Source organism: Cebus imitator, unplaced genomic scaffold, assembly GCF_001604975.1.
Source record: "Cebus imitator isolate Cc_AM_T3 unplaced genomic scaffold, Cebus_imitator-1.0 Scaffold209, whole genome shotgun sequence".
Classification (NCBI taxonomy): Eukaryota; Metazoa; Chordata; class Mammalia; order Primates; family Cebidae; genus Cebus; species Cebus imitator.
Window position 1 is genome coordinate 1154926 of NW_016107524.1, and position 24398 is coordinate 1179323.

At 36.2% G+C, this 24398-nt stretch overlaps 1 protein-coding gene across 36 annotated transcripts in view; it reads left to right on the top strand.

Annotated features, from left to right (window-relative positions):
• Positions 1 to 24398, top strand: part of NRXN1 (neurexin 1) — a 1144745-nt gene that overhangs the window by 1102453 nt on the left and 17894 nt on the right. For 25 of the 36 annotated variants that reach the window (XM_037745697.1, XM_037745699.1, XM_017548539.1 and 22 more), the window contains one exon: positions 17070 to 17157. In XM_037745697.1, coding sequence (XP_037601625.1) covers positions 17070 to 17157 — 88 coding nt within the window. The remainder of the gene's footprint in view (positions 1 to 17069; positions 17158 to 24398) is intronic. The other 11 variants (XM_037745709.1, XM_017548537.2, XM_017548550.2 and 8 more) reach the window with 1 other exon arrangement.

A 24398-nucleotide genomic window follows, 5' to 3' on the forward strand; every position in this document is an offset into this window, starting at 1 on the left:
TGAATCATTTGCAGCAAGTTTTTGATAGGAAACCTGAAGAATTACACTGTGAGAAATCCAGCTTTTTCTTGCTGGATTTCAACTAAATAAATAATTTATGTAATTAAAAAACTGATATTTGTTTACTGCTCATTTTCCATGAAGAAGCCTTGTAATTTGAAGACAATTTGTTAATAATTATTTCCTGTACCCAATAGACAGCTTTAAAACTTCCCCATTATAGAGTTTTGTGGATTCCATTCCTGGGAAAAAGAGTGCTTTAGTCAAGAATCATTGCCTTTTTTGTCAATGAAGCATGAGTTCAATGTGCAGGTTTTGGAATTTAGAAGCATTAACTGAACCATTTAAGAGCCATCGAGGTAGTATGATAAAATGATGTCTTTTGCATGTCCTTTTGTTGGTAGTGCTGGTGCTGGTGCTTTTTCTGGGGAGGGTTGTGTTGATTTAATGACTGGGCTTGTATGCTTTCACTTTCTTTCCTACACTATAGGATGGGACTCTTTTAGGGAGACCTTCCACAATTCATTAGACTGAAATTTGTCTTTAATGCAATATCTTTAAATAATTATCATGCTTCTTGAAAGATCTGTCAAATTTGAATGAGGAAATTAATGTGAAATTCAGCAGAACATTTTTATAGCTATTCCATATTGGGAGTACAACTGTGTCTGCCACTATGTAAAAATGATTAGTGTTGAATTTATGTGTACAGCTTCTCTTAGAGCAGCCAAACTGGTGAGATGGGTCACCTAAGAGCAGACATGAATGACTAGATCTGTACATTTGCATAAATAAATAAGTAAGTAGAATTTTGTGGTTTCTGGTTGCTGTAAGCGACAGAGACAGTTATTTCCAAACCGTTCAAGACACAATGAATGGCAAACATTATGTGCCTAGTGATTTGAACCTCCACATATGAACTCAGTTGAATGCTTGAGAGCCAAGATGAAACTCATACACATTCTTGCAAACCATTGCCATGGCAACATACTTAAAATTTCCAAGGTCGGTCTCCCTCGAGTTTGCACCTGCAGTTAGCTTATTATGAAACAAAAAAAGAAGGCTTTCCAATTCAAAAATTCTTTCAAATCGTTGGGACTATGTTTTGAAATAAAGCAGAGTTGAAAAGTCAAAAAGCAAAATAGAACATTCAAGAAAAAATAAATTTGCATTCTTCATGCACTGTTTGGCTTTTTCCCCTTCCACTTCACAACATGCTAGGCAAGGACAAATGCGGATTGTCTATCTCTTGTGAATATTAGGATACTGGAGTTTTGCCCACTTTAATAAGAAACATGTTATTTTTAGCATGCTGGAGAACACATATGTATTTCTTAGAAAATAATAAGGTGATAATAGCCAATATGTGAGTTTATCGTATACAAGGAAGAGTGTTAGGTATATCATCTGTCATGATTTTCTTAATTCCTACAACTATTGCGGAGATTGACATTACATCCCTACCATTTTACAAATGAGAGGTTAAATAAATCGCCCAGGTTCTACCACTTCTAAATGGTGGAGTACAGATTTAAACTTGGGTGTGTCTAACTCCCGTGACCACACATGCAGCAGATTGCTGGGAAGCAGCATTGTAAGATCCCATAACCTGTACCAGGACTTCTCAATTTGTCAAGCAAAGAATTGGTCCTAGGAAACCAAAAAGATGCTACCATGGAGAGCACCTCTCCCTCTCTTCACGGTATAGTGGATGCCTACATGGCTGCATCAGGTTCTACCTAAAAATACAAGCCAGTTGTACCTTCAAGTCTTTCAGGTAACAAAGTAGTCAAGGACAGTAAGACAGTAAGACAGCTACCTTTCTTATTACTTCATCTCCATTTCCCTCCCAGCTAACTCAGTGGAACACAAAAGGAGGCTTGGCTTCTGTTTGACTAGATCTTGGAAACAGAAATTAGAAATGTGGAATCTTGTTTCAATAAGGATTCCTGGACTAAATAACATAAGAAAACCCTATTTGAAAATATTACTGGGAGAGTCACTTACATATAAATATACTACCTTCACAAAGAAAGAACTTTGCATTTGGAAGCAACCAACAGGTCTTGCATATTTTAAGCCGTGAGCCTTGAGTGAGTGCTCTCGTGCACCTGGGCTTTCTCATTTAAGAACCTCTCTGACACCCTTTTCCTTATAGCCAATTTCTCATTTCTCAAGATAGAGAACATTGATTATCTGGATTTCCAGCTCAAAGCAGATCTGAAGGGGCAAAGTGGAAGGAAAAAATAGATCTATAAAGGCTGACAAAAGAGAAAAACTAGATTGAGTGTTCCTAGACTGAAAAGTAAACGAGCAACTTGGGTTCCTGTGGGGAAGAGTCAGTGATACTCTTTGAGATCACTGTTTCCAGACCTAGTGCTCATAAAAGGACAACAATATAATCAAGAAAAGTTTGTCTTCTGAACTATCTGTTTAAAAAGCTACAACTATGTAAGTTCTCATGATGATAGAAGGTATATTTATATTGAATAGGGTTCTTTCTTGTCCTCAATCAGTAGGCATCTAAGCAATCATAATGAAGGGAAGAGGGCAGGCAGAGATTGCAGAAGTGTGCAGGAAGGAAAAGGACAAACCCAGATGGCAGAGGAATGATCACAGCTTCAATGAAACATGTCAGAACTGAGTGAGACAGACTGTAAGTGCAAGGCTGGCGAGGTGAAAGCTAGCCAAGAGAGGATATGTCTGATCACTTAGAGATCTAAATGTCACGTAAAATAAAACACTGAAATACCTGCAGGAAGAGTTCAGCAGCAGATGCCATCTCATGAAATGTGTGCAGAGAGGCAAGTTCTCTAATGAAATTCCTCATTCTCAAAGAAGACAATTAGCAAAATTCTTGTCCTGTTTCTACACTTGTATTCTTCAGTTGGGCTTTACTGAGCTTTGCACCAGCCACTGAATGCTCTCCAGTCTGGCAGCTGTGAGTGATGGCACCATGCCCTAGTATTTCTCAGAGGCCTTGCTTAAAATTTCAGTAGGACACAGAGCAGAATTGAAAAAGACAAGTCACATATGAGAAACTTGGGAAAAGTAGTAAATTATTTCTGCTGCTATTTTTGTCTGCCCCATACCCAAACGTGAAACTGGGAGTAGTAGAAAAAATAAGATGTCATCTGGATGGAGAGCCAGGAGACTGGGATATATTCCTAAGTCCCTCCTGAGCAGTGCCGAGCAGTGCAGTAATTTGATACTGCACATCTGACGCACACCTGACCATACCAATTTAGGGTTTCCCTCTCTTTACCTAAAAGGGAACTAGAGCACATAATTCAAAGAGCCTCCAAATATGATTTGACAAATGCTTGGTTACATCGTGTAGCTAGAGAGAAGAGAAGCTCCTTGTATTTTCAATACACTGATAATGTGATTTGCTTTGAGGTGCTTTTACAAGCACTGTCCTATCAAACATATAATTTGCTCTGTTTATAGAGTATTTAAACATGGAAATGTGAATTTAGGTGAGAAAATTATACTTTGTGAAGGGAGTATTTGTCTCTGAAGATTAGGAAGTCCCGTGCTAGGAATAAACTTTAATTTCCATATTGCAGTGAGAACAATGTGAAAATGTCTACAGAGCCATTCATTTTGAAAGCCGGTTGTATCTAAGTAATACAATAGTATCTTCCATATTCCAGCCACTGTGCTAGACGGTATTCCTATCTAAGTCTAGATAATTTAATATGTATAATACTCATGCAAAATAGGTGTACACGACTTCACTTTTACATAGAAAAAATCCAGAGAACTTGGGGAGCTCGCCCAGGTTACACAACTAGAAGTGGCAGAGCTGGGATTTAAGTCCAGCCTGCCCAGCTCTAACATTCACGCTCCTTCCATGCTCAGTAGTAGACAAAGCAACTTGCTGCTCACAGAGGGCCTGCATTTGTTACACCCTGAAGTTCCAGTTTACAATTCAAAGGAGGGATGTCTGGTTACTTAGCATCTATCACTATTTCATCAGTCCCAACTGACCTCTCTTAGGAATTACCTTTGAGAACTATTAAAAGCTGCCAATTTCCCCCACCCATTCATGATTATATGGCAAATTATCCTGATAGAATGTAGGCAGCTTAGTAATTTAAATTGGCGAACTAGAAGTCAAGTGTCAGGGCTCATGATATCTCAAATCAACAGTTACATACACGTCACCTTCCTTGTATCAAAAAGTATTTTAGCATAGTCAAAAAAGATTGTCTCCTTTATCATAAATTTCTACTTGTGGAAACATTTCCAGATTTCTCTGGCTTATGGAATCATATAATAATAACTGGAAGAGAGCATGTCATTCTCTTCCCTAATTTTACACGTGGACCTAAGGGGATACAGAGTGGTGGTTAGGGTCAAACAGCATTTTTTTCTTTGGGCGTTTCTGGCAATGTGAGATCTTTTTTTCCTGAGGTAGCAACTCTGGGAGTTGGGACACTACAAATGAAATAAAAAGAGATGAAAAAAAATGAAATCAAAGGGAAAAGGAGAAAAGTAAACACTGGCACCATTTATTAGTTGTAGAAATGAAGGAGCACCAGTTGCCTTACAATGAATGGTGGCAGCAGTCACATTTTCAAAAACATTAGCATGACCATGCTTCTTCCTGCTTTTCAAATTGATACTTTTTCTAATCAGCTGATAGATCAAGTGTCAGAGAACATAGAGCATCTTTGGTTCTGTCGATCTCTTGCATTTGGAAATGTTTTTGTAAAAGTCTAAGGTACTTTTGTTTTGCCTAGTATGATGAGGTGATTTATAATGTTGAGCTTACTTTTCCTATCAAATCACTTCTATTTTTTCAATTATATTAGCTGGAATCATTTCTGACTCATTGGCCAGATATTTGTCTCTTATATGCTAGGTACTATGGCATGCCCTGGGGATGCAACCTTGAATATACAGTGTGAACACTTAATGCATGTGTAAAAGATTAATGCTAATTCATAAAATGATAGATGCCGTCTTCAAACCCAAAATTGGATTACATGCTCTACCATAATATTCTAAATATTCTGAGTCAGAAAATTGTATTTTTTATTCCTTCCCTGTATGACTCTTTATTAAATGAAAATATTCCACAAATGAGTACAAATGAATGAATGAATGCTGGAAGAATCAATAGATAAACATCTGATTAGTGCATGCTGTCTTGCACTGATTTCTTGGTATGAATTTTACGGCTGGTCTCAGCCAGTCCTAAAATTCATGCAATATATTTCAGAAAGAAGATAAAGCTTTCATCCTGTAGTTAGATTTTGAATGAAAACACTACAAAGGAATACTTTCCTTTTGCAACTAACTAAAATCATTTATAATCTAAAACTGTTGCAAAAGAGTTTGTAAGAGAGAGAGTTGAGGAATATTATATAGAAAAAAAAGGGTAGTTAACTATGTTTTTCTCAGTCCCTTCCACAGAGTAGGCTTTATCTTACTTACTGCCTTCTTGAAGGACATGAATGCTTCATAAAAGCAGGAAGACCAACTTATTGCAAGATGTTAGCGCTGCCTTCCTTCTAACCTTCAGTCATTCTCTCGTTCAGTTAAAGATAATGTCACATTTTGCTATTTCTCTACCATACATTCCAGCCATGAGGTATAATATGAAGGCCAGTTAGAAAGTTTCATTGTCACTTCTAGAGATGTTATAAGGCAGATAAAATCTTTGAAAAAGTGTGATTTTGCCACCATTCTCATCTCCCACTCTTAAGAGTTATATACCTAGAAAATAATTTGTACTTGCTCACTTTTATATTAAAATTTAATTAGCTGGTATAAATGAGCAATTGGGACAATCATACCTTTTTCATAACAAAAAATGTAGTGAGCTTAGAGTGGAGGACCATCAAGAATTACATTATTTAAAATGTGATGATTCTAGCAAATTCAAGTGTCATGTATAATATTTCTTCTATTTTTAAGGTCAAGATGAATCCCTCACTTGTAACAAAATTATATTTTCATGATTATTTTCCATAGCGTAATTATTTTCATAAAAATAATTTTATTCATGCAGATGTTTTAGGAATATAAGCCAGGTTTTTGAGTGATTATGTCATTTTAAATCAACTCTAGTGAATTCCTGTATTGATGTCCTTGGGGCATAAAACATAAACTCTGCCCAAAATCAGCATATGAAATAAAATAAAACATATCACTAAGCAGTCTTCATGCTTTTAGATCAAGATGATTTGGAAAGGCAATTACTTCCACTAGTCTAATGCACTAAGAAAATATTACTCATTTTCTTACAGAAGTTGTTTAGCATATTATTAATTCACATAGAACAGAAACCATTGAAAATGTCATATTATAACTACCTATACAACCACTCCTATTGTAAGGAGCATTGTCATGCATGAATTAGGCTTAGAGAATCAGTCTCTCACCCTGCCCCCCACTTTCTCTTTCTCTCCTTTTATTAGCATTGTTTGCTAAGTGATGTGTTTTTTCCTGTTTATCTGTTCATTTATCTGCTGTAGATATAACAGAGTGGTAAATTCTGGATGCAGTGAAAAAATAAATCCGTGTCACAATCTAATGAGTAGAACTTAGAATTTAGAGAGAGCTCAAGTATCCCTAAGTCTGTGCACTAAGCTCTCCAGGAGATCTGGATTGGAGAAAAGGTAATCATAGTCCCAGGCATAGATTGGTGCTGCCTACCTTGTAGTTTACTAGTGAGATCCACACATATGCCCTAAACAAGCAATGCTGAAATGAATCCAATGCTGGCATAATAGGAAGCAGCCCAATAACAGCATCTATGTGAGGGGCTAGTGTAAGTGAGAGATACAGATCTTATTCAACTGAGGAACAAGAGGACTTCAGGACATGAAAATAAAATGTATTCAGTTAAATGGACAGTTGGCTGCCCACTTCAAGCACTATCTAGAGCTCTCCTTTGTAGTGTCATGTGAGGGACAAAAATAATTTATTAGTTATAATATTTTTCATTTTACTTTAAGTTCTGGGATACATATGCAGAACGTACAGGTTTGTGACATAGCTATACATGTGCCATGGTGGTTTGCTGCATCAACCCATCATCTAAGTTTTAAGCCCTGCATGCATTAGATATTTGTCCTAATGCTCTCCCTCTTTTGGTCCCCCACCCTGAGACAGGCCCCCGTGTGTGATGCTTCCCTCCCTCTGTCCATTTGTTCTCTATAATAATAATTTATATAAAGACCACATCGTGAGCACTTTTATACTTTCCACCATGTCTTCACACATATCAAGTTTGACTCCCTTAACATCCTGTGAGACAGAATTAATTACATATACAGATACATGTGTTTAAATGTATAATATATATATTTATTCATATGTTATGTTTAGAACACAGAAACCAGTCCAAGATGGTGTGTACTGCTCATGAAAACCAAAACTGAGACTTGAATTCTGGAATAGTATTTATTTTGCATTATTGATCACCATAGTATAAATTAAGTTGAGGTGTTTCAGCAGTACAACATCTTAAACATGTATTAATGAGCCAATGTGCACCCTAAGGAATGCAGTAGTCAACTGTAGAAGCTTGGAGCTTCAGTTTAACTAGAACTAGAAAACACTGGATCCTCTCAGCACATGAACAAGGTAACACTGTGACATCTGAGCCAGATAATGTTTACTCTCAGTCACCACTGGATAGATACAAGCATAGAGGTACTGCTCAGATATTGGCCTATTTGGGGGCACTCAGTACTGAGTCTTGCATGCATTCAACTCATGAATCAAATCAAAATCAGAAAATACACTTTCTGTTAACTAATTCATCATTATTTGCAGCCACATCCATGCTTCTTGCTGTTCTATACTCCAAGCATCATGTGGGATTAAGTTCTTATATATCCCCCAAGTTAAAATGTATCAAGGTGATACTGGTCATAGTACTACCTGTAGCAGAGAAAAGGTTTTGTTTTGTTTTGTTTTGTTTTGTTTTGTTTTGTTTTGTTTTAATAACTGGCTGTTTATCCAAAGGTAAATATGGCTCTTTCTACATCTTTGATCTTGAACCTTCAATTCTAAGGTCATCGTGTTAATAAGACTGAAGATCAATATGTGTTTGTTTTTGGAGAAATGACCAATATGGCTAGTAAATGATCACTTTCATGTACTTATTCCCAAGATGTAATAAGAAATAATCTGACAGAACCCTAATGATTGTTGTGTGAGAGAAACAAAGATGAATATCTCAGCACTTATGTTGTAAAGACAGTAGTTAATAAGGGAGACCTTGGAAGTTGGAAATATTTTCATTAGTAGCTTAATGAGAAGAGAGCAGAGAGTTCACTGAGTGGATTTTGTAGCCAGTATAGCCTGCAGTGTTTTAAGCCAAAGGGATAAAATGACAGAAAAATATTCAATAATTTGCATTTTATTCTATCACCAAAAAAATTAGTTATGCATTTAGATACAGAGACTGAGAGCATGGTATTTAAGGTCTTTAAAACAATAATTTAAGAAAATATTGCCACAGGTAAATAAAGAACTTTCTGGGTTAACTCCATTTCAAAATAACTGTAATTATGTCAATATTTAAATTTCTATAATAGGATTTGTAAAATTTGAACTCTAGCATTAATTGTGCTCCCCTCTTAGTGTTACGTGATGTGTTGCCATATCAAATGGTGCAGTAGCTGTGACTATGCACCTCTGTCTCTGTGTATGTCTTCAGGATGATTTGAGTGGTTACTTACCCAAAATCCAGTACTCTACCTTTGCAAACTTTTCACTTATTTTAACATGTATCTTTGTAAATCACATCAAATTCATTAGGGCACAAGATGGTTTTGGATTGATGGATGGATGGATGGACAGGTAGATGAATGGGTAGATGAATGGAGAATAGAAGTCATCTGGGATAATAGATAAACATAGTCCACTGGGCATTGGATAATCTCATAGATTTGCCATTAACCAGCAGTATAACTGTTGCCAAAAAATTAATTTTCTACTTTTAGTTTCTCAATAGGTAAAATGAAGAGCTTAGATTAATGATCTGTAAGACCTGGCTCAGTACAAAAAGATATACGACTGCTTAACTAAAACATGTTTTCATTCTCTAACATGGCAACAATGAAAGCTTGGATTTTGGAGTCATGCTGCTTGAAATTATCAATCATGGGCATTTTACAATCACAAAGTCTGTTTTTATTTTGGCCTCTTTATCAAAAAGGATTTGATTTCAACTTGTGTGACTAATTAATCTATTAATTATTCCATCAGTTCGTTAATAGGAGTAGATATTCATATTGATTCAGGTAGAACCCGTTTTCATTTCAACCTGTGTGACTAATCCATCATAAGACTAGATATTCATACTGATACAACTAGAAGCCTAAATTTGCTTTTGTAAACACTTCTCAGTAATTATTTAATTTGAAAATGACCAACATTATTTTAGAAAGTACTTGGTCCAAAAGCAAAACCAACAGACGGGAAACACAATTGATCACTCATTTCAGCAGCTGTACTCCATTGTCAGCAGCCCCTGGAGGTCTTATGTCCCCAAATTCTGATTAGTGAGAATTCAGAAATAGATTGTTCCATGGCTTCCTGAAAGTATAAACTTCATATTATTTTGCCAGTCCTCTGACATTGCCTTGGCTAAAAATGCAAATGCAATATGAGCATAGAGGTCATCAGTAGCTTAAAGAAATAGTAAAAAACACGGTTCTTTTTAAAGATAAATTTAATTTTAAGTTCCCTGACAGCAGGTTTCCTATTTATAGGTTTTCTATTTTGAATAAGTTTGCTAAAATGTTTTTATTTCCTGATTAGTAAAAAATTTAATTTTATTCTTTTCCCAACAATTCACTTAAAGTGTATTTCTGTGACACTATTTCCACTTTCCTATATTTCCCTTTGAGTTTTGCCTGTTAGGATAACCAGTATCAAATGTACATAAAAATGAATGTTAGATTGAGTAAGCCACGATTTCTTTACCATGACAGAGTTCTTCTGCTCAAACCCACTTTGATGGTTCTGGAACTACCGCATACATTTTAAACAGCTGAAAAAAAAAAATTGAAGAAAATTTAATGGCTTTGAAGTCTGCCTTTTTCCCAAGCAGACAGCTGATTTATGGTCATTTTTTGTAATAGCCTAGGGTATCAATTGGAAAAGAACATTAAAGAAATGTGAAAGTGGCTGTTTTCAGGGATATTTGAGCTTTGCCCTACATATTCACGAAAGCCAGTGTTCCCACATTCAGATTGGGTAAATGAGTGTACAGATGAGTATTTTTTTAGCAGACACTTAACTATAACACTCTGAATAATAGTACCTCCATCTGCATTCCAGATAAGGATGCTGTTGGTGAATTTTAAATGAAGTACTAGATATAGGAACATCGTTCCATTCTGAGAAAAATAAGCTATTTGAATTGACTTCATTTTTATTTGTATTAAAGAGTTATTTGTTCATCTGCCTCAGAACAGAGACAGAACAATAAATTGTTTGCATGTCGGAACCACCAATTATACCTTGATATGTACTGAGCATATTTTATGCCTATCAGAAAATGCTATGCATATATGAGGCACTTTGTATTCATTGTTGACTAATTGGGTCTCACTATCTTTGTTATTTATGTGCTGGAGGTAAAATTCATACTCCACATATTCTATTTCAGTTTATAATTTTTATGTTTATTAAATAGTGAGCCATGAAATTGACATCTTATGATGTCAATTGAGGCAACTTCATTGAGACAGTGGAGACAAGAATGAGATCTAGGCAGTCTCTAAATTCCTCTTGTACCTTTAATAGGATTGGTGATTAACTGAAACCACCAATTTGATACATTTCTTTACTGATTTGATTTAATCAAATAGACCAGAAATTGGGAATTATATACCTATATACATATTACAAAATGATTATTTTTCTGCAGTTTTTCTTCCTCGTGAGAATTGTAACTTCGCTTACCTCCTAGGAACTTCTCGCTCCATAGGTTATCAGTGCAATGGGTTGGAACTTAACTTACTTGGGAATTTGTGATACTAATTCTGAATCCTGTTAATTTTTTTTCAAGGAACTCACCTAGTGATAAATATTTTATAGGGAAACTATTAGATTCAGTCATGAAAGCCACACTTGAGAGCTCTCTCTTCTAGAGCAGCTTTGCATAGAGAAAATTATCAGTAAGAACAAGTGTCCAGCAGTTAACCAAAGATACCATATTTCAGCCGACACTGTACTCGACCCATTAATTGTTGCTATCAATGCAGTCTAAATATCAGTCATAACAGATACATAGTGGGCTAACTAATGTTATGTAATGCTCATGTCATTGTTTGAGACAATTTAGATGTACAGCAGGATACACATTGCTTTTAGAAATAAAGTTTCAATTAAAATTTTAGAATAAAGCAAGGGTTTGTGGGCATCATATTCTGACAATGAACATCCTATTTTACAATTGGAATTTGCTCTTTACTTTACAAAGCAGATTTGTCTTTATAGTATAGTTTTCTGTAAGTGCCTCCATTAGAATATATTAGTCTTCAGGAAAGCTGTTTACCATAGGAATAAAGTCTTGGAATGCTATTCTTAGCAGGGATATAATATTACATACTGGATTTATTCATGCTTTCCTCATATATTTTTACCGCATAGTTATGCAATTAGGCTATACTTTTAAAAGTGACAGCAAGTGCATATACAGAAAATTCCACCATTAATGATGTTGAAAAATAAAAGGCTTCCTGTAAGTGAGAAAAAAATAACAAAAATACATCTGTGTTTCTCTAAATTCCAGCCAACCAAATGCTCTCTCTATATAATATCCGTGAGTATTAAATCAGTTGGTCTACCTTCTGACCAGGCATTACGGACATTCTTTTTACCCTGATCCTGATGACACATTTCTTACACCCTACAAAATATTGATGTTCAAATACAGAGCATGATGAATTAACTTTTAGAGCCTTTATTTCTTGAACTCTATTCAAATCATTTTCTCCCTAAAAGTATAAAGACCTAAATTTTAGTAGACATTTTAAACAGGAAGTGATGCTTACCATGTGCATGTACAGACTAGTCTGAATTAGGCAAGATCAGCATAGCACTTTCACCTGTGGGTGGTTAAATGCACAATTAGAGACACTCATCTAAATGGCCTGTTATGTAAAGTTAATGCTTCTGCTTGAACACACTTCTTTTTCAGCAGGTTGTCTCTTTTCTCAAAAAGGTTATAAACAACAGGAAAGGATACTAAAGAATAGAACTGATTAATGGGACACATTTGAGTTTCTTTCTACCACTCTCTCAACAGCAAGTCACAGAGAGGCAGCTCCAAACACAGTGAATTAAATTAAAATGACACAGCTTTGGCTAGAAAATTGTTCAGTTAATTCAGCCCGCAAAGTGAAATTTGATTTCTTTCCCCTAAACTTGAGCTACTTCCTGATTTTTCATACTGTGATGATGATTTCGTGCCAAGCCGTTTATTGATTTGAGGTCCTTTATTCTCAAGATTGTTGCTGGTTTTTAATTTCTGGAGGAAAAATATATATGAAAATCAAGAATGTATTTCATGATACCAGGAAAATTATATTAAATAGTAAAATATGGTTTTAAAATGGTCACATTTGTAGTTATTCTTTTTCTACTGTAGGAGGGCTATAGGAAGTACCATTGTATGACATCTTTTGTTATTTTAGGAATTGTGTTTTGCGGAAGGTATCACTGAGAACATTCTCACACTTTCTGGTGCTGTAGAATTGTTCCAAAAGAAAATAGGTCAGCTTTTAAAACAAAGCCTAACTCACATTGCCTAAATAATTTTGTCTGCATGAAACACTGCCCACTGAGTCACACAGTTGTAGCCATGAATTTTTTTAAGAAGCAGTTTTTAGAGTTTATATTTGATATTTGCCTTTGAAAAGGTCAGAGTTTGAACCTAGACAGGAAAAGATGGTACTTGGTTGAACAAAATACCATATAGCTACCATAATTTGATACAAATTCTAACATGAGCCCTCAAGTTAAGAATAATTCCTATGTACAAGTTTCAGTTTAATATCTACATTTATAAATATAGTACAAAACATTACACTGGTGTAACATTCATGAAATATTGAAGAAAATGTTGATAATAATATTGAAAGTTTTAATATTTACAATGTGATCCCCTTCTAGGTACTTTTCATGTACTAATTTAACCCTTGTAACAATAGATACTATTATGCTATCCAATTTTTTAGGAGAAAAATAAGGCACAGAACTGTTTTTAAATATTTTGAGCAGGAATTCTCAACTTTAGCATTATTGACATTTCAGGTTAGATTATTCTTTGTTGTTTTCAAGCTGTCATGTGTATTTTATAGTATTTAGGCATGGTGTGGTAGCTCATTCCTATAATCCCAGCACTTCAGGAGGCTAAGATAGGAGTATTGCTTTTGAGGCCAAGGGTTCTAGATCAGCCTGTGCGACACAGTGAGACTGAGTTGAGACCCTGTCTCTACAAAATCATAAAAAGAGGAGGAGGAGGAAAATGAATGGTTAGCAGTGAACAATAGACATCAATAGTAGCAGATCTCACAATTCCAATTGCCATCCAGGTGGAGGAAGAAAAAGGGGCAATATTACTGCTGATGTGACAGCCATTGGTTTAAAGAATTTATTTACATATATTCACATCCTCCTCCCTCTAACAAGAATAAAACACCAAAAGGAACAACAAAACTATATTGATGTCATCAACATATTTTAAATTCCACAGAGAAAATGAGGAATAATCCTGTGACCTTGAAATTAATTTGAAATTGAGAATAAAAGTAGCTTTCCACTACTTGGAAAGATGTTGGTCCCAGGAAAAGAGCTGGTTATCTGCTTTGGAGTAAATTGGAGCAATTGACTGGCAAGACCACATAATCCAATAACTCATCATTATCAAGTCTGTTTGGATATTATCCAGCAAGATGTAGTCATGCCAAAAGGAGAATGGGCCTTTGCCTTTAAAGCTTTCTTTTAAAAAAGATACCTACATGATTATTACGCCAATTGCTAACAGTTTTCACTGACATTAAGAGTTACACTGAGGTCTCTGTTCTGTTCCATTGATCTATATATCTGATTTGGTACCAGTACCATGTTGTTTTGGTTACTGTAGTCTTGTAGCATAATTTAAAGTCAGGTAGCATGTTGCCTCCTGCTTTGTTCTTTTTGCATAGGATTGTCTTGGCTACATGGGTTTTTTTTTTGGTTCCATATGAAATTTAAAGTAGTTTTGTTTTCTAATTCTGAGAAGACCATCTGATCTTTGACAAACCAGACAAAGACAAGCAACGAGGAAAGGAATCCCTATTTAATAAATGGTCTTGGGGAAAAAATGGTTATCCATGTGCAGAAAACTGAAACTGGACCCCTTCCTTATACCTTATACAAAAATTAACTCAAGATGGATTAAAGACTGGAACATAAAACCTGAAAACATAAAATCCCTAGAAGAAAACATAGGCAGTACCCTTCAGGACATAGGAATGGGCAAAGACTTCATGACTAAAACACCAAAAGCAATGGCAACAAAAGCCACAATTGACAAATGGGATCTACTTAAAATAAAGAGCTTCTGCACAGCAAAAGAAACTATAATCAGAATGAACATGCAACCTACAGAATGGGAGAAAATTTTTGCAATCTACCTGTCTGACAAAGGGCTAATATCCAGAATCTATAAGGAACTTAACAAGAAAAAACCAACCCTATCAAAAAGTGGGTGAAGGCTACGAACAGACACTTCTCAAAAGAAAGCATTTATGCAGCCAACAAACATATGAAAAAACAGCTTATCATCACTGGTCATTAGAGAAATGCAAATCAAAACCGCAATGAGGTAGCATCTCATGTCAATTAGAATGGTGATCATTAAAAAATCAGGAAACAACAGATGCTGGAGAGGATGTGGAGAAATTGGAATGCTCTTACACTGTTGGTGGGAGTATAAATTAGTTCAACCATTGTGGAAGACAGTGTGGTAATTCCTCTAGGATCTAGAACCAGAAATACATTTGATCCAGCAATCCCATTACTTGGTATATACCCAAAGTATTATCAATCAGTCTACTACAAAAACACAGGCACATGCAAATTTATTGCAGCACTTCACTCTCACAATAGAAAGACTTGGAACCAACCAAAATGCCCATCAATGATAGACTGGATAAAGAAAATGTGGTACATATATACCATGGAATATTATGCAGCCATAAAAAGGATGAGTTCATGTCCCCTGCAGGGACATGGTTGAAGCTGGAAACCATTCTTAGCAAACTAACACAGGAACAGAAAACCAACCACCACAGGTTCTTACTCATAAGTGGAAGTTGAACAATGAGCACACAGGGACACAGTGAGAGGAACATGACATAGCGGAGCCTGTCGTCAGGTAGAGGGCTAGGGGAGGGGTAGCATTAGTAGAAATACGTAAAGTAGATGATGGGTTGATGGGTGCAGCAAACCACCATGGTACGTGTATACCTATGTAACAAACCTGCATGTTCTTCACATGTATCCCAGAACTTCAAGTATAATTTAAAAAAGAAAAGCCCACACATTATCAAATACCAGGAATGAAAGGGGAGTTAGCACTACAAATGCCACAGAGAAGAATAAAAAGTGAGAATATTATGAATAACTGTCAATAAATTCAACAATTAAAAAAATTACACTTCCAGGAAAACCAGTATTTTGAATTTCCCTTTCTAAAACAGGAGCAGCAAAATGCATGAATTCAGAAAGTCTCTCAGTTGTCTCAGAAGAATTAAAAGCTGAGTAACGTGAAACTACCTCAAATGCTATTGAAAGGTTTCTGTTTATTTAAAGTTATATTGTGAAGCATTAGCATCTGAACAAATTCTTTGTTCTTAAAGACACTTGAAAGATTTTTAAGATTAATACTTTCTATAAAAGTACATCACCCCTTGCCACAACTTTCATAAAAAATTAGTTATACTTTAGTCTGAGACAATATTAAAGGTATTCCTTTAATGTTAAGTGCTCATATCCTATTTCTGCTTTTTCTTTGAAATGAGTATTGCATCCGTGTTGCAGTTCTGAGCATTGTTTGAACAATTCTAATTTCTTTAGCCCTTAGTAGATATAACGAGATATTTTTATTTGTTTACCTTGGGTTCTCTGTTTTACCTTAGTAGTAGCCAACTCTGATGTAAGCCTTTACAAATTCCATGCAATATGTATGCTGAATTTACTGCAGCTTGTAAGTGGCAATAAAGAACAACCTTTCATGCTTGTCATTGTGTTGATGATATGACTAACTGCTAGGATTTACACACTGCTTTTTATTACAGTGATGGTTACCTTTTTTGCTATAAATGCAATAAAGCAACTAGAATGTCACAAAGAAAACTGTCACCTCTTCTCCTCCCCCACTTCGAATACACTTTTCATGTATTATGAAACCATAATGACGAGGGACAATGAGGAAAACAATACCTACTATCTGTACACTATAAAAATGAGCTTCAAGTATGACATCTTAATGAAAATGAAAAAGTGTCTTAAATGGATTATATTTCCTTGCCTTTTACCAATGAAAGATCTAATTCTTAATCTGTATTCCCTATAATAACAAGCTATATCTCAAAGATTCATCAAACTCTATGTAGTCATGTATGCTAAAGGTTATGGCTATTCTGCTTTTAAGAAGCCAAGCACAAGGACTACATAAAGCCCACTGATGCATACATTGTAGCACTCCAGGCTGTAATAAATTTCAAATCATCTGTTTCTGCCAGGTTGTTTTAAACCTCTGTATGATACTGTGTAAAGCTTCTATCTGCATTTGAGTGGTTAGGTATCTCCAAGTTGGCTGTCACCATTTCTACGTCCTCATGTAAACTAAGGTGTAATCAAGTTTTCACCAATAGGCAGATACTTCTATGAAAGATCTAAAATGTAAGTTCTGTGTCGTTAGAAAGGAAAATATTGAATTTGGTTTCTGATAAACAAATTGTGTTTCACTTGGCAGTGAGACAAAGATTAGAGAATCAGTTAGGAGTCTTTAAATTAATCTACTGAATGTGATTATTTTGCAGACCACAGATGACATCCTCGTGGCCTCAGCAGAGTGTCCCAGCGATGATGAGGACATTGACCCCTGTGAGCCGAGCTCAGGTGGGTTAGGTTAGTCGACTTTTTTTCTTACTTCCTTGGCTTTACTGTAAACCTTTGTTGCATGTTATAGTCCTTAGAAGGGCCTTACATTTATGTCTAGAAGGCTACCCTACTATACAATGGCTTATTGTAAAATGAGGACCCTTGCTTTTTACATAGATACATTTTTCCAAAGCTTTTGAAAAAAATTAAAAACAAAACACACCAAGATTATGTATTTCAGAAAAAGCAGTGGGCACAGCATACAGAGCTGCTACCTCACTGTTCACTTTCCATTAGCTCACAACATAATTTTTTGTGTATAACAGTATAATGGGCTTTCCCTTGGGTCACTCATGGTAAAATCATAAAGCTAAAAAATTGCAGTGCATTGTGCAAAATTATTTGACCTTTCTATGACAAAAAGCCCCCACCACTCACTCTGCAGCAAATTACCTTAAGTAATGTATTTCTGAATTTTGGAAGTGAGAGTATTATGGCAGTAGTAAAACAAACAGCAGGCAGAGCCCTTGATATATTTAATAGAGAAATATTTGAGTCTTGCCATGTTTCCCTAAAATTCAAGCTGAAGCATTTTACTTCTTCATGATGTTTGCATCTTCTGATGTGACGAACACATAAATTCTATTACCATGCAGCCATTATACCATTAAGTGGTGGCTTAAAATGAATGAATCTTAGCCTAAATTCATCGTAGCTTAAATACTCATAATCTCAAGTGTTAGGCTTTTTTCCATTAGGCACATTTTTTTTGTAAAGTAGTGTTTAAATTCAATAATATTCTTCGCTGGTCATGATGGTTCACTCCTGTAATCCCAGCATTTTGGGAAGATGAGGCAGGCAGATCGCTTGAGGTCAGGAGTTTGAGATCAGCCTGGCCAACACGGCAAACCCTGTCTTTGCCAAAAATACAAAAATTAGCCATGGGTAGTGATTTGCCCCTGTAATCCCAGCTACTCGGGAGGGTGAGGCAGAATTGCTTGAACCTGGGAGGCAGGGGTTGCAGTCAGCTGAGATTGCACCACTGCTCTTCAGCCTAGGCGACAAAGTGAAACTTTGTCTCAAAATAATAATAATAATAATCCTCTCATTTGCATTAACAAAATCAGTGAGGTGGATATGGACTAACCACTCTCTGCCAGTGGTGTCACCTCTATTGACGTCAGCTAGAATCCCAGGAGAATTTCATGTCACAAGAAAGTAACGAATTTGCATTCATGTGAAGAGTACCATTTTAGAGTAAATCTGCTCTTTAGAGTAAATTGGGATGTGTATTGTGCATCTTGTTTTGAGTATCACTTCCCCCACTGATTGTAACTACTGACTCTAGCATGTAGAGAGCAGCTGCTGAGGCCCAGGGAATGGGACGAGCTCGGCAGTCACCTGGCAACAGGAGAGGGCGCCGGAGTCCAGGCTGGATTTGCTCTGGTCCTCTTTCCTCTAGGCTCCACAGTGCCAATCAGGACACTCAGCCCCCAGAAACATCTGTCATTCACAGTGATCGGCTCTCTCAGAATCATCCATTCAATTCCCTCAGCTCGTTGACCTCTGCAATCATTCCCTCTTGGTTGTCGTGAAAGATATAGTCACATTGTGGCACTATCCTAGACCCCTTTGCTAAGATCTTGCCTTTGTTTTCATTGGGATGCTTAATCTCTCTGTTGGTTAGCAACATTAAAAGAAAGTCATTGCTGTTGCTTTTCTGTCATTATATCAGTCCCATCTCTCTGGCTTTCCCACCCTCAAATTTCCCTTCCCCATTTCTTCTGTGCTCACATGCCCAACATTCCTGGTGTTCATCTTTTGCATCAGGACATTCTTTTTTCTATCTCATTTTCTCTGAGATCCTCTAGCATGGATTGTCCATGTAACAAAGTCTAGTCTTTGTACATTGGGGTGTGTGTTAGTGTAACTGATTTTGTTTTCCCTGTTAGTGTTTTTTTGAGGGTAGTCAATTTTTTCAGTATTTAACACAGTATTAATATAGCGATGAAAAGTGTTGAAGTTCTTCGTAATTATAGGACTTGCTGAATCCCTCTTTTACTAAGTATAGGCTATCATATTCTTCTTGCAGAATTTCTACCTTGAGTACTTAGTGAATCATGGTAACTAATTACACTTAAAATTGTCACTTTTTCTTTTCTTCTTGAGCTCAGCTGAATGATCCAGTTCTTTGAGCCATTGCTTACAGATCTGATTAACCATTCCTCATAAACTAGTTTACTGTCTTTTGCTGTGGTGACACTAGACCTAAGAACAAGATAGTGGAGGAAGAAGATAGGCGAGAGGAGAGAAAATAAGGGGTGAACCATTTTGTCATCATCTTCTCATTGTTGTTCACCTGACTTCGTCTGCTTTATTAAATATAACACAATGGCACAATGGAAAGTGATAAGAGCTTATTAATAGCCATACTGCAGGGAATCTTTCTGCCTTCGTTTTCTTTACCACACTATCACTATCTGAGAGAATCATGTTTACTTATCTATTTGTTATTCATTCATTAATGTATAGCTTGAATCTCCCCACATGAAGGTAAACTCCATGAAGCAGAAACCCTGTTTGTCTTGCTGCCTGCATGGACTTGTTCCGTAAATTTTAATTCTTTTCTACTGCACCCAAGTCTGTTGCCCAAAATACAAAACACACCAGCTACTGACTCTATCTAATGATAGCTACTTTAACACTCTTGTAGCAAGTCTGCTTTAGTTTTTGTCCTCTCCTTCAGTGTGTCCCTCCTCACTCCTTGGTTTTCAAATTCATCAATCCCTGTTAAGAACTTCAGATTCTTTTGTGTTAATGGGATCACTGTAAAACTGTCCTGTGATCTTATGTCCCCTGGTCTTGATAATGTGTGCCAAGCTTGTTTCTCTGTCAATTTCTGAAGTTAAATCTCTTTCTCCATTTGCTTTTTCTGTCCAATTCCTCATTTTTTTCATGCCTGTCTTTAATGCTTCCTATGGAGGTGGGTCTTTTTGCGGAAATTGGTTCTATTTATGTGACAGCTTCTAATAAAATTCTTAATTTATACAATGCTTTTCTATTTTGCAACCTTTTTCTTGGAAGACGGGTTGTGTTTTTCTTTTCGTTTTTGTTTTGAATCCTGTTTAAATCTGAAGAATGTTTCATTGCAGTCTGCCCCTCCTGCAGGTCATGGTTTCCTAATGTACCGGTTTTCTTACATCTCTTTTTCCTGCTTGTAACATAGGCAACAATCGTAGCTGCTGCTGTTATTAGACATTGGATAATTGTAGCTGCTGCTATTAGATGTTAGAAATGTCTTAATAAAAATTATTTAGCATGTTAGTAGGCTATATTTTGGGATACTGGCTTTTTATAAAACTAACATACTGAGGTAAATATTCTGAAACAGACACATCTTCTATGCACATTTGCTAGTCCTTGGGCAAGTGAAAGCAAATCTTTGTAAGGAGATGCAGCGCTACCTTTATAGGTGTGTTGCCCATATCTTCTGGGTACCTCATTCTTCCTAAGAATTTACTTAAGATTTCTAATCACCCTGACCACCCCACCTGCAAAAACATGGCTTTCTCTCTGAAAATGTGACATGTTCCTTACTTTAGTACCTTCCTAAAGCTATTGATGGAACAAACAGGAAAAATTTAGCATCTTCTTGAGTACTAGTAAATTATTCCTTTTTATCAAATGTTCAATAAATGAGAATTACCTTGTGGTTCCACTCAGAACTCTTATTGAACAGGGAAGTTATATATTTTGTGGATTGTCCCTTCATCAGTGATCAAGTATTGAGTGTCACTATAAACCCACTGCTTTGCTAAGCTCTGGGAGCAAAAATATAAAGTGTTTACATTCAGTTCTATATTAATGAATATATTGAAGGCATCTATTGCGATGTCTGGCATAAAGTAGAACATAAATGGTGGTTTTTCCACCGATTCATTTATACAAAAAGAATATTCCAAACGACTTTCCCTTTTACATAATCCTGTTACTTTTCCTGGCTGAAAATGGTGGGCAACTGATGAAACTACTCAGGCATTCTGATAGGAACTGTACATGTTAAAACTAGATCAGGATCAACCTCCTGGGTGGGAACACATGGAACTCAATTATACTTGATTACAGCCACACTGTCCTGCACGGTTAGTACTGGATGATAGCTTTACATTCATATAATCAGTTTTAGACTATAAAAGGAGGGCTTCAGAATGCAAAGTATTGGCTATGTGATCAAAGAGGGCTAATTGAACCCCAGTTCTTAGTGGACAGGTAGAAATCTGAAACAGCTATTGCTAACAAGGTTATATGTCACTGTTGGCCTAAAGTGCCCAGTTTAAGAAGCTTAGACATGTGAGAGATAGGTAACTCTTTTTTCACAAATTTTATCAGAAAAACAATTGCACCTTCTGTGATTTTTTTCTGAGCCTAGATATGTATTGCTGGAGTTAATATACGAACAATATGTTGTAGAAAAATGTTTTGCTCAAGATAAGTGTTATGACTGGGTGTGGGTAGCTCACACCTATAATCCCAGCACTTTGGGAGGCCAAGGCAGGCGGATCGCCTGAGGTCAGGAGTTCAAGACCAGCCTGGCCAACATGTTGCCAAACCATTTCTACTAAAAATACAAAAAATTAGCTGGGCATGGTCGAGGGTACCTGTAATCCCCATCTACTCAGGAGGCTAAGGCAGGAGAATCACCTGAACCTGGGAGGCAGAGGTTGCAGTGAGCTTAGATTGTGCAATTGCACTCCAGCCTGGGCAACAAGAGCAAAACTCCATCTAAAAAAAANCAGAGTGTTATATGAGTGTTTGCTGTTATTACTATTTGTATTACTTATGTATGTATATAAACACACACACATATTTTCCAAAACTTCTTTTTTCACATGAATGTAAGTTTTTGTAAATCATGTCTTTGAAATTTTACATTTTAGATACATTTAGTAAACTGACAAAATGCAAGACTGGAAAGTCACTTAAGTTCCAAGAAGGCCTTTAATCATGTCAGTATCTCGTAGTTTGGGGGCCCTCTTCCAAATAGAACCCTTTCTTAAAATAAGTTTGAAAAAGGTGAGTTTTATGTTGATATTCAGGATCTTAAATGAGGATAATGACCCTCTTTGCTGTAGGAGTTCCCTGATAAATAACTCTAATTTATCATTTGTCACAAAGAGAACTGGAACTGCTTTCTGTTTTCTGGGGTTCATGTTTAGGAAGGACAATTTCCTCTTAGATTTACAGTGCTAAGAATATTATGTCAATTCTCTGAGTGGGAAGGGGAGATGGGTAGCTAATGGGATAATAGGCTACTTTAAAATCAATTAAACTTTTGTCAAACTTGGAAAAGCAAAGTTCCATTGAATAATAAAATATCTTGTTAGTCATAGGGTAAGAAAAGGATCACCCATTTTTGTGGCATCTCTTTAGCTGGAAAACAGGGGGTGAGGTCATCAGTACAACCACTCAAAAGACAATTGTTGGTTGCCTGTTATGTAAGCAGTGATAAATAGCAATAATAAGTAGTACTTGGTGAAGATTTATTCTGTGCTCATCATTGTTCTTAGTCCTTTACAAACATTATTCTATTTTATGAAACTATGAAGCATTGTCATAGCTAAGGAGATTCAGAGAGATTAAGTTATGTCATGTAATATGAGACAGCTAGTGTTTTCTCTACTTTAGAAAAGGTGGGCTTTTAGTTTCTTGGAATGCAGATGGTTTTTCCTCTAAAATTCAGACACTTCACAAATATAGAATTGAATTTTTAAGTGCATTTAAATAATTCCATGTCATAAATTTCAATTTGATGGCAAAATTTCCTTCCATGCATTACTATTCATTAAGCTAAATTTGTTGCAATTACCATGCAATTTTGAGTGGTTTTTCAGTGTGCTATTTTGAGAAAAGATCAAGGGATTTCTATTGCATTGATACCATTAACCACATTAGGAATAAAGATATGTATATTGAACAAGGTGCATCTTTTCATTAAGTAATCACAGACATTTAAAGGACTATCTTACTTGCTATTTTTAGAGCTTGATTAGAAAATAATTTTGTTCTACATTTAAATGTGTGTTATTTATTATGTAATTATTCAAATGCGACTTTAATTATCCCATAATAGCCAACACTTTGCAGTAAAATGAAGGATTTTGGGCTGCAGCCAGAAATACAGTAGCAGTGAGTGTTCCATTTGAGGGAACATCTAGAGCATCTCCTGAGTACCAGGCCAGAGTCAGCACTGAGAACCCAGCTCTTCACTCAGGTGCAGGATGGGGCAGCTGGAGTTGGGAACTAATGGCTAGCTGGGTTTCATTGTGCAACATGCTGCTATAGGAAATGTTTTTTTCCATATAAATTTAATTCTCCGGAACACTGGAGTAAAAATAAATGGCACATGGTTAAAGTAAAGAGAGTTATCACACATCATTTTTATTCACTTTCCCCCTGCTTTTCTGAAGGCAGTGATGTCTGTCAGTATAAAAATTACGTTGAATGAAGTTAAACAGGAAAGGAAGATTTAGTCAAGGCTACTGCAATAGGAGAGGTGGGCCAGAATTCAGCCTGAACTCAACTCACTGAAAACAAACAAGCAAAAAGGCTGGGGAGTATTCAAGGGCTGGCATGGATGGATTTGAGACCAACTGCACTTGCAAATGAGCTTAACCCAAAGGAAATGTAAAGAAACTTTCTCCTGTTTTTATGAGAGGGGGTAGTTTTACAATTTGGAGCAAGGAGCCGACCAAAGTTAGGCCCCTACCCTTCCCACAGAAATTAGGAGATAGGGGTGCTGTCTTCTTTGTTGTTTATATTACAGAGAGACTCCCAAGTCCTGGATATTTACACATCAAAAGGACACAGAAAGTATTTGAAATTACAAATGTCCTAATGGAAGGAGAGGGACCCAGAGGCAGGAAGAATCCTATCTTTGGTCAACTTGACATCAACTTTCCCAGCAACCAGTTTTTAATCAACAAAATTAGTTTCTACTGGGAGTCCAGCAGGAAACAAAATCACAAGCAAAAGATGCTGTGTGTGTGTGCGTGCATACGCACACACGCACACACGTGTGCATTCATGCATGCGTTTTATATATATATGTATATATAGCAATTTGTATTTAATCAAATCATTTTGACCCTTCTGTAAGGTTTAACCTTTTTTTTTTTTTTAACAATATAATGGTTATTTGTCACACTTTAGAAAAGCTCTTAGCAACATTTTAAAAGAATTGTGATATGCCACCAGAAATGAATATTAGT